The 15,710-nt window shown below is 44.4% G+C and overlaps 1 protein-coding gene across 3 annotated transcripts in view; it reads left to right on the top strand.

Moving 5' to 3' along the window:
• Positions 1-15,710, top strand: part of Slc22a3 (solute carrier family 22 member 3) — a 93,916-nt gene that overhangs the window by 60,751 nt on the left and 17,455 nt on the right. For all 3 annotated transcript variants that reach the window (XM_021221538.1, XM_029533021.1, XM_029533020.1), the window contains exons 6-7: positions 12,048-12,145; positions 12,268-12,482. In XM_021221538.1, the coding sequence (XP_021077197.1) occupies positions 12,048-12,145; positions 12,268-12,482 (313 nt within the window). The remainder of the gene's footprint in view (positions 1-12,047; positions 12,146-12,267; positions 12,483-15,710) is intronic.

A 15,710-nucleotide genomic window follows, 5' to 3' on the forward strand; every position in this document is an offset into this window, starting at 1 on the left:
GACCCTGAGCACTCTGACCCTGAGCACTCTGACCCTGAGCACTCTGAACTTTTCTTTGAGTCTTCATACTCATACTGTGGGAGAGAAAGATGGTTGACTTTCTCAAGTGTCTTGTTTCTGTACCATTTGGTCAGCTTTTGCTTCCTACAAAATCACTTTCGGCAAAATCACTTTCTGTAGTTCAAATCATTGTGCTTCCTACTGTGAGGAAATGAGAGTAGATGCCTTTCTGTGTATACACTGTCCAGTGGAGGTGATGGATGAGTCGTCTCCATAGCACTATTCTTTCCTGTCCCTGGTAGGTGGTCCATGGCCTTCCTAATCCCAGGCTTCAGTTACCATGACAGCACTGCTCACTCCCTCTCTAACCCATCAGGACGATTGCCTCTCTTCATGAACTCTTCCTAAGATGTGTGTCCTGGGAGCAGGTGAACTCCACTGTACTCCACAGAGCTAGAGGGGACATTGATCCATGAGGGTGTGCCCCCACCATGCAGACACAGCAGTGGGGAATTATACTACCAGGAGCAAGCACGAACAAATCTACCCTCTCAAAGTCTCATCAGGAAGACAGCAACTGAGGTGTTGGGTGCTGAATTTTCCTGGGGGGGGGGGGAATCACTCTTCTCGGAGAATACTTAAGCTCCAGGTTCCTGTAATAAGTAACTGAATTATTTGCAGAGCAGCGTGTGGGCACTAATCATGGCCCTTCCTGTCCATGACAACAGGACCTGTTTTAATACTTGGTTTTGGAATGAGAAACAAGTAATATGGACCACACTGTGTGTTCTTCATTTGGATTCAGTGTTAGTGGGAGAAGAAAGATATAATTTAACACATGCATAGACATGGAGACTGAACCTTTCTTTTCTTCATGATAAACTTGCCTTGTTTCAAGGGTCTGAATAAAGAAAATCTTAGAAGAGGTAGCTAAATCCTTTGTCAGAAAAAAGACTTAGGGACTCTTAAGAAAAGTGGCCAGAACCAAGGACTTTTATCCTATCAAAGACACTGTTCCCTCTAAGCTCTCACCTCTTGCCTCTTCCCCTTGCTCTCCCTCTCTCCCCATCCCCTTCCCCCTCTCTCCATGTCTTCATGGCCAGCCTCCACTTCTCTGCTCTCTCCTTCTCTCTGCCTTTCTCTGCCTCTGCTACCCTCTTAACTCCCCTCCCCATGCCCTGAATAAACTCTAAACTCTATTCTATCCTAATATATATATACTGTTCATGCAATAGCAAATTTTTGTCACCCTCCCCAGGAGCAGCCATGGAAAGCAGGCTAAGAGGGGTGCCTGGGTGGGTGGTTGAAGTGTTTTTCTTCTCCTGTTTCCTAGTGGCTGTAAACTCAGCTGCAGGGTCTCTAGATGAGCCCACTGGCTACTCTGTCCCAGTGGGCTGGATCCTTAGATGCTACAGATGCACTAATGATCTGCAAGCCATTTGCATCCATGCCTTATCTATACAAGGAATTGATGTCTAGCATAAATGTCTGTTTCTTCAGCTGAGGGTAAATGCCGTTGTAGGGTATAATTACTAGGGAACTGGGTGTGATTCGAGCATTTGTATCTTTACATGCTCTCAGTGATCAGAAATTAGAACATAGCCTCCTACCAACCTTTAAATGTTTTGACATTAAATCCTCATCATCTTCAGATTAGATTGAAGTCGCTGACTTGGAAGCACACACAGGGCACCTAGAAGCACACACTTATTGAGTGTGCTTATTGGCTGGGTACTGGAATGACTATTTTTACCACGTAGACTGACGTAGAGATTGAGCACTTACTCTTGTGTTTCCAGGAGCACATGTAAGTCTCAAGGCTCAACTATGTCTCTAGGACCTGACATAGACAGCTCATAGAAGTCAGTACCTATTCCCTCTGCAGTTCAGAGCAGGCTGCCCAGTTGTCAGTTGACCAAACTATAGAACTACCTCAGGCAGGATCACTTATGGTCTTCTGTCTTACCATTTGGTATACCCCATGATCTAAGGAATACTAACCTCCCAAGTTCAACAAGATGATGATTAATTATTGTGGTGAAAATCTCTTTCACATTAAAAGCTGAATCATAGAGACTGCGGTCTGATTAGCACCCAGCTGAATGTTCCATGTGAGTGTAGCTTCCAGGAGGTTGTCTCAGAAACATATACTGAGACACACACTGTGTAATCTGTTCATCCATGTATTCAGAGAGTTACAAGGCTCTGTATTGGATGCACTTGTTTCTAAAATAACCTGCATAATATTTGCTCTCAAAACTGTCTCCCTAGATACATTTAGTGTCTTTGTACTAAAGACATTTAGTACTATTGCCTTTATTCATTATTTAATCCTTCTCCTCTTTGCAATCTGTTTTCTATCTCGTCAGTAATTAATCTTTTTTTTAAAAGATTTAGTTGTGTATTTTTGCACGCACACAGGGTGGAGTATGCCCCCACCTATGCACATTGAGACCGGATAAAGGGTATCGGCGCTGTCCTCCATCTCTGCCCACTTGTTCCTTTGAGAAAGGATCTCTCCTTAAGCCTGGGCCTGGGTGTTATGGGTTTGGCTGAAGCTCAGTCGGTGGTTTTCCTGCCCTACTCCCTATGGAATAAGGTATGGCAAGAAGCCCAACTTGTCACATGGGTCTTGGAGTCTGATCTCACCACTGAGCAGCAAGCTCTCATAACCACTGAGCCATCTCTCCTGTCTCCTGGTAACTGTTCTTCAGTCCAATATCCTGTCTTTCCTCATATAGATGTGTTTAAAAGAACTAAACGTAAGCTTTCCCCTTTATGTGTGGACAAAGGGAGTCCTGGCATGTTTTAGTTTTGAATGTTTTGTGACTTGTCAGAGGCTTTTGTGGGGTTGGGGGATGGCTCCGTCAGTAACGTACCTGCTGTGTGGACTTGAGGGCCTAAGTGAAATCCATGTGTGGTATCACACATCTGTCACTCCAGCATTGGAGGTCTGGAGACAGGCTGATCTCTGGGGCTTACTGGGCAAACAATATTGCCAGTCAGTGATCTACAGATTTAGTGAGAGATTCTGTCTCATAATATAAGGTGGAGAACAATTTAGAAATACACCTGCCATCAAACTCTGGCCTCCACTTGCGTGTATATGTGCATACACATGAACACACACGCGCGTGCGCATACACACACACACACACACACACACACACACACACAAAGGGATTCTAATTGAAATCCAGGCCAGTGCAATTATTAATTATGAAAACTAATCTATATATTTGTTGGACTACAATAATCAAATCATAGATCAGAAAGGCAGGAATAGGCACAGTATAACATCAAACACACATAACCATGGTGCCTATCCTAGCCAAACGGTTGTTACACTTCACTATGAACTCCGTTCCAATCTTGAATCCCAAGGATGGTGTGTCCCACCTGCTCATGGCTCCCACACAGAAGCATTGCCTCTTTCCCTAGAAAAGGCTCTGCTGTAGGCAACAAGGAACACGCTGGCAAACAGTTACTGTGTTCAGAATGTTCTGCAAACTGAGAGCTAGGAAGAGGAGCAGCTGGCCAGTCTCAGACCCCATCAAAGGATGAGGACACCCATTGTGGAACATGTAAACTGATCACCACGCCCCTCCATCATGCTAGGATGTCTTGGGTAGTTTCTCAGCACTCTCAAGTGAAACACTGACAATGGAGGTGATTCGGAGCAGACCTCTGGGGGCCCCTGTGAGGGTATCTGGTGACTTATTCTCAGGCACAGAGTGGAGTCAGTTGTTCCCTCTCTGTGCCAGTACAGTCATCTGGGTCTGTGCTGAGGGTGAAGAACGGATCCTCCAAACTGTCCAGTAACTGAGCCAATTTGAAGACCAGTTAATAAGCAGAGGCGTTGTTGTATCTTTCCCATTTCTGCGCTGAACATAATTTATAAACTAGGATCTGCTGCCCATTTTCTGGATTTCAATTCTCAATGAGAGTCAGCCAGAGCCCTGGCAGGTTGCAGGAGTTACCCGGGGATGGTACCTGTCTTAGCTTTTCCTGTTTCAGTGATAAAATGCCTGAATGTAAGCAACTTAAGGGAGCAGGGTTGATTTGACACACAAGTTCAGACTGCAGTCCACCATTGCAAAGAAGCCCCAGCAACACAAGAGGGCCAGTCACTTCACACCCACAGTCGAGAGCAGAGAATGATGAACTGATGCATGAATGCTCGTACCCGAGAATCGACACATGGGGGCTCAGGTCATGGGCTCCCTTTCAGGCAGTCCATGACTGAGGAGCCCCCAGACTCTGAATGGCTAGGTTGTATCTGTAATGAACACTATCACAAATTCCAGGCTTTAAAGCCATCCAGGTTCAATTCCTGCCTGTGTCCTGGAGGTACACAGAGCAGAATGGGGGGAATCCTTTCCTGTAGTCCTGGTAGCCACTGCCTGGAGCACTGAAGGAAAAAATTAGTTCTAGAGAGTCCTAGAACAGCAGTTTTATTTCACAACCCATGCAGATTTGCAGAACTGGTCCCACCTTGCCACACGGGACAAAATTGTGCCTTTTAATGGAGTGGAGAAGAAGTGAGACAAAAGTGTTCAGCAAACGGTTCTGGTGATGATTAGTCAGGGATTATAGAAGCAAAAAGAAAAGGAAGGGAAAAATACCAACTAAGCAAAACCAAACCTACTTACCTACCGAGAGTACAGGAAGATCCCATTAAGTAACAATGACCAGAAGATAAACTCTTCTATTATTATGGCTAGGGAGATCTGTGCTTATAACTGTTAGCCCATTGGGTTCTCGTAGCTAGAGCAGACTTATTCTCTTCTCTCAGCCTTGTGTAGCTCTTCTTCTCCTGGTAGGGACTTTGTGAGGTTTCCCCCATCCAGGTTGTCATATCAACTGTTGTTGTCATTGCTCAGGTACTGTTTAGGTGGCCATCCTGTTGAGATTTCATGGGTGTGGCTTCCCTGCCATGTAGAGAACGCACTGCCTTCAGCGGGATTCCTGAGCATCTGACTCGTACAGTCTTCCATCTCTTTCCTTCAAGATATTCCCTGAGCCTTCGGAATAGGTTTACGCAGATTTTGTTTTTAATGTGTTCTTACACAGTAAATAGTTTACTTGCTCTTGTTTTATATTTTAAGTGTCTCAAAGTACTGCAGGGAGCTTGGCAACTCTGCTTCATGGGGAGTGGGCAGTGTGTACTGCGTAGCTTGGAGCAATGCTCTCTTCATGGAGAGCAGTTGGTGTGCTTCCTGACCAGGATTTAGCTGAAGCTCTTTCATGTCAGATACCAGAACCACTGGTGCTTCTGGGGTTGTCCTTTGTCTGAGTAATGGGGCCACCCACTAAGAAGTGTATGAAAGTCTCTGGGTGTTCCCCAACAGTTAATGGCCACCCTTTTAGCCCTCCAGGCCCTCCTTCTTTGGGTTCTTGTCTGTAAGACTTGGGAGTTTAGCTTTGAGGTCGTTCCTGATTGCTCAAAAACTAAGCCTCAAGTCTTCAAATAATCTTTGGTTCGTGCTGACTTAGAGAATAGAAGCTTCTGGAGAGCAGAGGCTGTAGTCAACTTCTGATGACATCGTCATTAAGTATGTCATGATGGTGAAAGGCTCATGGTCATCTCAATGGATAGGAAATCGCCTACTAAGATCCACCAAATGGATTTACAAGGTGCAGCCACCAACCCTGTGTTCTCCTCCGATTCATTTGAGAGGTGTTCTTCCCTCCTGAGCCTGGGATACTCAACCCCCAACCCAGGGCTCTGGGAAGAGCTAAGGCTCAGGAGTCAGCAGACGAGCTGGGACTGTCCACTGACTCACTTTCTTCTGCTAGTTCTCTGAAGAACCTAAAATAAGGATTCAGATCCAAGGCCTAGGGCAGGGTGTACTTAGTGAGCCCCGGGTATGATGGGCTGTGTATAGACTCATTATACCAAGTCTCTTGAACCCACTAGCTTGTGTATATATTTTTAAATAATTGAACCTACTTCATTTCATCCTGGGATGTCAACAATGACAAACTGATTTAAAATATAGTTGTTATATTCAAATTCCTGCATAAAAAATGTGAGCTTTAAAAATGAATGGTGGCAGGTCACACTGGAAAGGGCTTCATGTCATGTTGAAAGCACCTCTGTTTGTGTGACATCAGTAACTATGAGTTAGGGGTGAATGAATGATCCCTTACATGGAAATACCTCATATATATATATATATATATATATATATATATATATATCCCAATTCTACTCATCTCCCTATGTACATTTACATATATATATATATATATATATATATATATATATACATACGGATGGATCATATATACATCCTAACACTAGCAGCACCCAGCATTGAATGCTTACATGTACATGTGTCTACATGTATATAGTTTCTAATTGTATCTTCAAAATAATAATGAGTGTTAGTATCCTTGTACTGCTGAAAAGAAACCCAAGTCTCATATTAGTTCAATAACATATTGGGTAGGATATATATCTCGAAATACCACATCTCTAGCGTGACCCTGCTGGGTGTTCACCTGAAACTCACTCTCCATCATTTGGGAGGCTTTTAGCACCACTTTTTACAGAACAGTTATTTGTAAATCCTTTCTTTTTCTTGGCATTTTAAAATAAAAATTCATCTTGAAGAAATATATCAGAAAGGTACCAAGAAGACTTGTAAAGGCAACGTAGCTCATCCGAGAGCTCTCTTAACATAGCCTGCCTGCCTGTGGATGCCCAATAAAGCCTTGATAGACTGAAAGGACGGACAGATGGTTAGAGCAAGCGACACTTCAGCTTGGTGGGAAGCAAGGAGTCCAGCGTCCATTGCTGAACCTTGCATGATACCTTTTTAGATGAGAGCATTGCGAGGCACCAGGCCTCTAAACAGACAAATGTTACACAGGCAACTCCCCACAACAGAGTCTGTCCCATTTGTATCTTATAGAAATATGACAAAGTAGAGTGGCAAGCAAGGTATGGAAGAAGGGGCAACTCCAGATTCTGTGTCTATTAAAATTCTAAAGGAAGCAACACTGTCTCAACAGAGAGCAGATGAAGGCTACCCTCACCCAGGGCAGATAGAATGTGGGGAAATCACGAAGGAACTTCAGAATCATGGACCATACTGTGGCCACAGTAAATTGTTATATGGTTGTAAATATATCAGAACTTGTAGAGGACTCCATTTTTAATTGCTGGGTTTTATTGTATAGAGGATACAATTTATTAAAGTGTATTTTTTTAAAAACATGTAATGATCGGGAATAGCATTTCAGGTCTTTTGTTTCTGACTCAGGCTAGGCAAGAAGTTACAAAAAAGAACAGTAGCCACAGACACCAAGTGCATGAGCTGGCAGGACTCAACTCGATGCATTCCATCGAAGATACAGCTCTCCGTCTCTCGAGGTCCTTGGACACCCAGAAAGTGGGTCATCTTTCAGAATATCTGCGTCACTGCGGAGACGGAGCTAGTAATTCAAATACCAGCTGGGTTCGCTCTGCACTGTAACAAAATACTTACCTGCTTGGCCATACTATAACCTTTCCATTCACTCACTGTGCAGGGAAGGATGGCTGTGTGGTGGTCCTGGTTCCTTTCCGTTGTTACCAGGACTTCATCTTCTTCTCGCAGGTGCTTATATAGCTACACAGTAAACTTACACTTAGGAAAAGCAGAGTTGAGTCACAGGTTTGTCCCAAATCTCAAGAATTTTGACGTTGAATCAAGGATGTTTACAATGAGTTGTAATTGGAGCGAACTGGAATGTTGAAGCAATCATTTTAACAATAAAATGATTTTGCCTAAAATAGTGATCAAAACAAGGGCTTTTTATGGATTGGAGTTGGGTACCCAGTAACAGAAAGCCCACTTAAATGCTCTTGGAGAATAGGGACACTTGCTGGTTCATGTGTCCTCAGTTCTAGGCCCAGCAGGATTCAGAGGTATCCTAGCCAGGGTCTAAGCAAGTCATCAAAGTGGTTTGCCCTTCTCTCCACCCTGACCGGCCATCTGCATTCTCAGCATGGTTCCCTGTGGATGTAGGTGTCTGCTGAAGTCTATTTGGACCCACTATTTTGTCTTTTTTTTTTTTTTTTTTTTTTTTGAGGTTGGAGAGATAGAGAAAAGTTTCCTTTGGGTATCTCTGAATTAAGGGAAGTAAAGGACACTTTTTCCGGTATGTTTTGATTATTGGTCCAAACTGAGATGCAGGCTCAGTTTCTCGTTGGCTCAGATTGGAACATATACCCATTTTCTAATTTGTTCAAATTAAGACTCGGGTTTCTTACTGGCCCGGGGCGGGATAACATGTCCATTTCTCATTGGTTCAATTGGGATACTTGCCCAGCCATAGGATAATATTACCTTGAGAAGATCATGCCTCCCCTGCAACTAGAAGCAGAGACAGCTCTACTGAGAACATGGTTTGATGGCCAAGCTTGTGTGTGTGTGTGTGTGTGTGTGTGTGTGTGTGTGTGTGTGTGTGAGAGAGAGAGAGAGAGAGAGAGAGAGAGCATCTACGTGCATAAAGAGGAAGGGGTCTGTTAGGAGATGGGCAGGTACACTGGTATTTCATTTAAATCTATATCAGTTTTAAACATTATTTTGTGTTACAAAATTAAAATGTTTTTGAATTTTTATTCTTGTGTATGTATGTGAATGTGTATGCATATTTTCTGGAGGCCAAAATTTAACCCTGGATGTCACTCCTCAGGAGTCATTCACTACGACTACCACCACTCCAATGCCTTTTTTGACACAAGGTCTTTCATTGACCTGGAGCTCAAGCATAGGCCCCCCAACACTAGAATCACAAGCACGCAGCACCATATCCACTTTTTAATGTGGGTTCTGGGGAATGGAGTTCAGATTCTCATGCTCGCAGTGAACTATCACCAAATGAACTATCTCCCTAGACCTAGCTGGGTTTTTTGTTTTGTTTTGTTTTGTTTTGTTTTGGTTTGGTTTGGTTTGGTTTGGTTTGGTTTGGTTTGGTTTGGTTTTTCGAGACAGGGTTCCTCTGTGTAGCCCTGGCTGTCTTGGAACTCACTTTGTAGACCAGGTTGGCCTGAACTCAAAAACCCGCCTGCCTCTGCCTCCCAAGTGCTGGGATTAAAGACGTGTGCCACCATGCCCGGCTCGACCTAGCTGTTTTTTAAGAGGATATTTATAGGAAAAGAAAAGAAAAGAAAAGAAAAGAAAAGAAAAGAAAGAGGAAGGAAGGAAGGAAGGAAGGAAGGAAGGAAGGAAGGAGGAGAGAGAGAGAGAGAAGGAAAGATAAAAAGAAAGAGAGAAAGTGAGAAAGAGAAAGAAAAGAAATTCACTCTAGTCCCACTAACTCATAAGAACTCTGAATGAAATGATAAATGTCTTCAATTAAAGAGATAAAAGTATTCTATAGACTACAGATTATGGCAATTAAAATGCAGAGCTTGAACTTCAGCCTCCAGACTCCTGTACTCACTGTCTAGGTATCCTGCTGGGGTTCTCAACTGTTTCTTCTCTAGTGACAGTTAAATTTGGTCTGTGCATATTCTTCCAGCATTAACCTTACAACTCCCAGGTCAGCAAACGACAGCTCATAAGCCTCACACCCAGCTTGCTGTTTCTCTATAAATAAAGGTTCACTAGAATCTATGTGTACCTTCTCCGTGCTGCTTCCACACCACAGTGGCAAAACCAGTAGTTTCCAGAGAGAACCGGAAGCTTGCAAACCCCAGAGCACCCACTCTGACCCTCTGCTAAGCAACAGTTGCTGATCCCTACTGTCTTTCACCATCTGATGTCATCATTCTCTGCTCCTGTGCTGACTGGATGCCTGTCCAGATGAAACAGACATCTACAGAGCTCAAGACATCCAGGGCAGAGATGTCCCATTGTTACCAGTTAGAGACAATTACAGATCGTGGATGGCTGATCCAGAAATGTGCAATCTGTGGTGTGGGAATTTCCTTTAACTCTGAGATGCTGGTGTTGGGCCTGGGCTAAACGATGTAGTAGACAGGAATGATAGCTGTGGGCAGCATACAAGAAAGCTGGAGAAGAAGAAAAAGGGCTCATGCGTACTGCCTTTGAAAAGCCTGTCTCGGTGTGCGGATGTGGAGACAGTGAAGTGAGAGTAGACGCACACACCATTGAGCATGGTGAAGCCCGACAGGTGGGAAGTCTGACCTGCAGGAAGTATTGACTTCTGCTATTGAACCCTTGTGGTCCTGAGCTTGGTTTTTGTTTATTTGTTCATTAATTCGTTTGTTTGTTTGTTTGTTTGTTTTTTCATTTATCAACTTGAATTCATAAAAAATACTTTGATGATAATTAAATGAAATACTCCATGTGCTTGGTCCAGAATCTAACACAGATAGACAGACAGACAGACAGACAGACAGATAGAGATGTGGATATCTCTTCCCACATATTGCTCATTTTAATGTGGATAATGTCCCTGGCTGTCAGGAATTGGACTGTGTATTTTGGGGGTTTCTTGGTCTCTTTGCCAAAGAATTAGACATAAAGACTCACATAGATTTGAAAAAGAAGCAAGGTAATTTTATTTGCAGCAAAGTGACAAAAAGATAGTACAGAGGAAAGAGCTATGACCATCAAAGTCGACAATAAGCCACATGAGTGAAGATACTCAGGGCTCTGATCAGTGCTTGGCACTCTTGCTGGAGTTCATAAAAAGGAGGGGTTGGTTAATAAGGGGTGTAGCTTGGGTGAGACTCTGTTTTGACTGATAGAATAGATTATATAATCATTTCTCTACTGCACATGTGCCTTCCCATAGTTCATCTGATTTCAATCATTTGCATGTCTGATTATGCACAGGCATAATTGATAAATAGAAGATTCTCCCTAAAAGGTTTCTAGAAGACATTGCACAATGCACCTCCAACTGGTTCAGGCCAAATCGACCCTTCTGTTCTTCCTACCTGAATAGATTGTAAATATATTCCAATAGAAACTGTCTAAATTTCACCAATAACATGGATGGAGAACCTTCTACCATTGTCCAGAAATGGGAATATGTGTCTCAAGATACGGGTAGGAGGCCAAGAGGTCCTGAAGTTAATATGGTCAAAATATATGTATGTGATATGGAGGAACTGGGCTGCCAAGTGCATTACTACAAGAGCCAAGCATACATAAACCAAACCCAGCTGGGAGTCTCGACATGCTAAACTTTCTGCTTGGCTTGTCTGTCTCAGACAATGTATAGAAACTCCTTGGGAAACATTGTCAGTGAACCATGGAAAAATCCATTGTTGTCATCTGTTTATGCTGTCTTCTATGTGATTCCCTGGCCTCACTCTGAAACAGTAAGGATGAGAATAGATAAAATACCCCAATCATGTAGACAAGAAAGTTTTTATCTGACTTACAATTCCAAGTTACAATCCACCGATCTGGGGAAGCCAGGAAAGGACCTCAAACATCGTATCCACAGTCAAGAGAAGATAGAGTATATGTGTCCTTCCCAGGAAAGGACCTCAAACATCATATCCACAGTCAAGAGAAGATAAGAGTATATGTGTCCTTGCTTGGCCTTGGTTTCCTTTCTGTCCTCTTTCATAGTCCAGGGTCCATCCCAGGAAATGATGCCACCTACATTCACAGTGAGTCTTCCACCTTGATTCACAATCAAAACAGGCTCACACAGGCCAACCTGATCTAGACATTTCCTTACTAAGGCTCTCTTTGCATCGGTGTCTAGGTTGCATCAAGTAGACAGTTGGTCTAAACAGCACAAATTTAGAAGGTTTTTACAGAGGAAAGGTGTTGTACTAGTGAGGGTGCTAACTGGAGAGATACACAGTGATGTCGAGGAAACGTGACTTGAAGCAGCTTAGCATCAGTCCTGGGTTTATCTTAGATGCTTACCTGAGTTAACTGCATCTTTGTGGATCTGACACATTGAAAATGCTAGAAGACAAACTCCTGCCCAGGTCTGAAGATGGAACTGGGAAGGTCCCAGAATTTCAGGAGGATCTTTTCAATGTTTTGCAGTTAATAAGTTTACACTGTGCATATGTGCCGTGCTATATAATGTGACTGAAATCTGTCTTTCTTGTCTAGATCACTGTTACAGATGAAGAAGTCAGTAACCCATCCTGTTTAGACCTTGTGAGAACCCCCCAAATGAGGAAATGCACGCTCATTCTTATGTTTGCTTGGTAAGTTGCCTCGGGCTGGATTTCAAAGCTGGCGTCAAGTGCATGGTTGTCATTTGCTTTTGTGCACAGGCTTCCCTGCTCCCTCTCTTACTCTGCTTCCCCGGTGTCCTGATGTCCCGCAGGTTCACGAGTGCCGTGGTGTACCAAGGACTTGTCATGCGCCTGGGACTTATCGGAGGAAACCTCTACATAGACTTCTTTATCTCAGGGCTCGTGGAGCTGCCTGGAGCTCTCTTGATCCTTCTGACCATTGAGCGCCTTGGACGACGCCTTCCCTTTGCAGCAAGCAATATAGTGGCAGGAGTGTCATGTCTGGTCACTGCATTTTTACCAGAAGGTAATCTTCCTTCATACTTAGTTGACAGTTCCCAAAGAACTTGACAAAAAATGTAAATGATTACATATGGTGAAGAGGGTAAGGGTCACTTGTCTCTGTGAACTGTGTGTGCTATTCCTTCCAAAGCTTGCCCCCAGGCATGCTGGGTAATGTCGTTCTATTTTCTTTCTCACGAATGTAAAGGTTGACAAGATCTTTCCATTGATGCCTCTCTTTGCTGAAACACTGGGTTTGCTTATTAATGGAAAGTTGATCATGCTAGCCCTAGGATGTAGTGATGTGATGTGGCTGGTACTGTTTAACATAGTTCCCAAGCATCACCATCCTGCAGCTGTGCCCCAGGTTAGGGACAGGAGGAAGGTGTGACGCTTGGCTTCATATTGTTCATAGCCTATTAAAAGACATGGGCATTTAAATAATGTCACAACAATAGTGTGGTAAATTAATAGAATTGACAAAGATGGGGGAAGGGAATGGAGAGGAGGGGGGAGGGAGAAGTTCTGTGGAGGCCCAAGGGGGAAGTCAGATCTCTTTACTAACAGCCATTTCTTCCTACCCGTTATTTTCCCCAAATCATGGGGAGTTTTATGAGTTTAGGAACTTCTGTGTTATTGCTAGAATCTTTATGAGGAAGCCAGAGGAGAGCAGGCCCAAGTCCTGCCCGTAAGCTTCTGGAAAGGGGGTCGTGAGCTGCTCATACCTGCTCATACCTGCTCATACCTGCTCATACCTGCTCATACCTGCTCATACCTGCTCATACCTGCAGCAGTTTGAGGCAGAGCCTAGCTTCCAGTTGGGAAAGTCTGGCTGGGATGGGAAAGACCGTTCCTTTCCAAGATGCTGCAGAAGTCGGTATTCTGGACCCTAAGTGCTGGTGGGTGGAGAGGAGGAGGAGGGGGAGGGGGGAGGAAGAGGAGGAAGAGGAAGAAAGGATGGCTAAAGACTCCAGATGCTCAGTGAGCAGCACAGACAACATCCGCCTGCAGAGCACAGCTGGAGCTACAAAGAGGAAGCCCCTTAGGCTCTCCCAGCATGGTGTGAACTAGCACACACAGGCGTCATCTCTGTGTGCTAGGTGTGCAGTGAAGGTTGTGTGGGAAGCCAGGTTCTCTACAGTCCCCGTGCCTACAAAGGAAACCCTCTGCCTTTGAGAAAAGCAAGGGTCGGGAAAGACACTGCTAATGTTGGAGACGGCAGAGCAGACACCATTAATTAGACGGTGGTTTACGAATTCCCACGATAGCACATAGAGATAGTAGACAGCAGATACCTGGATAAAACTGCAGACATGCCAGTCCTCAGAACAGGAAATGAAATCGGTGTGCAAATCCATCCCCCTGCGATGGCTGATGAAGTGCATCGGATTCTCGGGGGGCTGCAGTAATAAGTCTCCACCAGCTGGTTGCAGATACTTCCCCTCCTGTCTGGAGGCTGACATCTAAATGCTCAGTGTAGGGCAGCCCCTCCCACAGCCTCTGAGCTAGGAGCTCTTCCAGCCTCTCTCCGTTCCCCTCACCATTTCTTGGTGTCTCTCCAACCTCTGCCTCTATCTTCATGTGACCCTCTCCCTCTTGATCTCTATCCCCAAATATGATCGGATTCCAAGTATATGTGAATCTGAAGCAACACAGATAGCCCACTACGTAGTTAGCATAGCTTAAAAGCTGTGGAAGCCGGAGCTGGAGAGATGGCTCAGTAGCTAACAGCACCAGCTGCTCTCCCAGAATTCTCAGTTCCCAGCACCACAGCCGGTGGCTCCCAACCGCCTGTAACTCCAGCTCCAGGCTATCTGATGCCCACTTCTGATCTACATAGACAGAGGGGGGGGGGGAGGACAGGGACAGGGGGACAGGGATGGGGACGAGGACAGGGACAGAAATAAAAATAGCTCTTTAATAAAAGAGCTATGAAAGCTGAGTAAGAGGCACCCATCAGTGTGTATCTATTTAATATTGATTAATTAATTGCTGGCCACTAAAAACAGCGAAAGAAATAGAGAGGCACAATAGAAACATAATTGCTTCTCTCAGAGGTATGCAATTTCAATTAAAAGTTAGAAGCGTAAGAATGCTGTAGACTTCTGTACTTCAGAATTCTCCCTCCTTCCCTCCTTCCTACCTTCCCTTCCCTCCCTCCTACTCATTCTGTGTATGTATGTGCAGGTATACATGTTGGTATGGGTGTTCATATCCACATGCAGACCAGAGATTGGCATGAGTGCCTACCTGTTCCTTAGGACAGGATCTCTCACTTATCCTACAGTTTGCTACGAAGGCAAGGCTGTTTGGCCATGAGCCACAGGGCTCCCGGTCTCCACTTCCCCAGGGCTGGGGTTTCCACACCCACCATACTTGGCTCTTTTGTGTGGGTTCCAGGGGTTAAGCCCTGGTCTTCATGACTTCCTGCTCACGGGCCTATTATGATTGGATGAGCCAGAATAAGTTTCAAATCCCCAGTCTGAATTCGGTATATGGATAGAGGCCCCTCCCTTAAGCAAGCATGCTTTCTAATTTAAGGGGCTCTTGACGCGGGGCACAGACTGTGACATTAACATTAGGGAAGCCTTTCCTCTCAGCTGGACCTGATGTCACCATCTGTCCCTGGCTAAAATGCTGATGAGCCTTTGGAGAGGTCAACCCTGAAAATGGCTTCTCTAGAAACCTTTCTTCTTATGGTCTGAACTTGGAAAAAGAAAAGATCTTCCTGACTGCTGCTTCTTTTAAGATTCATGGCCTAGAAAGCAAACTTCTGAACTCTGGAGCCCGGAAAGCAGGCATTTTCTCTGTGCCTGTCCCTCTGCAGTTGTGTCCACTCTGTGTGGCTATAAACCTAACAGTAGGGCAAGCCTTCCAGACAAGGTTATTTTTTTACTTTTATTTCTAAGTGAAAAACTCAGCAAACCCTAATTTACATATCCTTATTAGGACTTCTCTCTAAACTTTATTTCAGAGCAGATGGTACATCCAAGGGAAAGGGAAAGTTACATATTTTTAAATTCTGCATCTTTCTTTAAAAGCTGAGCTTTAAGACTCTAGCTGCCTGAGAAAGTCCCCATCCATAAAAGAAGATCATTTCTCTGTGTTGTCTGACATGACTGTGGAAAACAGCTTTAACTGCAGTGGTCAATTCATCTATGTGAGCATGTGTGGGAGGGTAGAGAGAGGAGAGGAGAGGAGAGGAGAGGAGAGGAGAGGAGAGGGGGAGAGAGAGAAACAAAGAGGAGAGGGG

Source organism: Mus pahari, chromosome 21 (assembly GCF_900095145.1).
Source record: "Mus pahari chromosome 21, PAHARI_EIJ_v1.1, whole genome shotgun sequence".
NCBI lineage: Eukaryota > Metazoa > Chordata > Mammalia > Rodentia > Muridae > Mus > Mus pahari.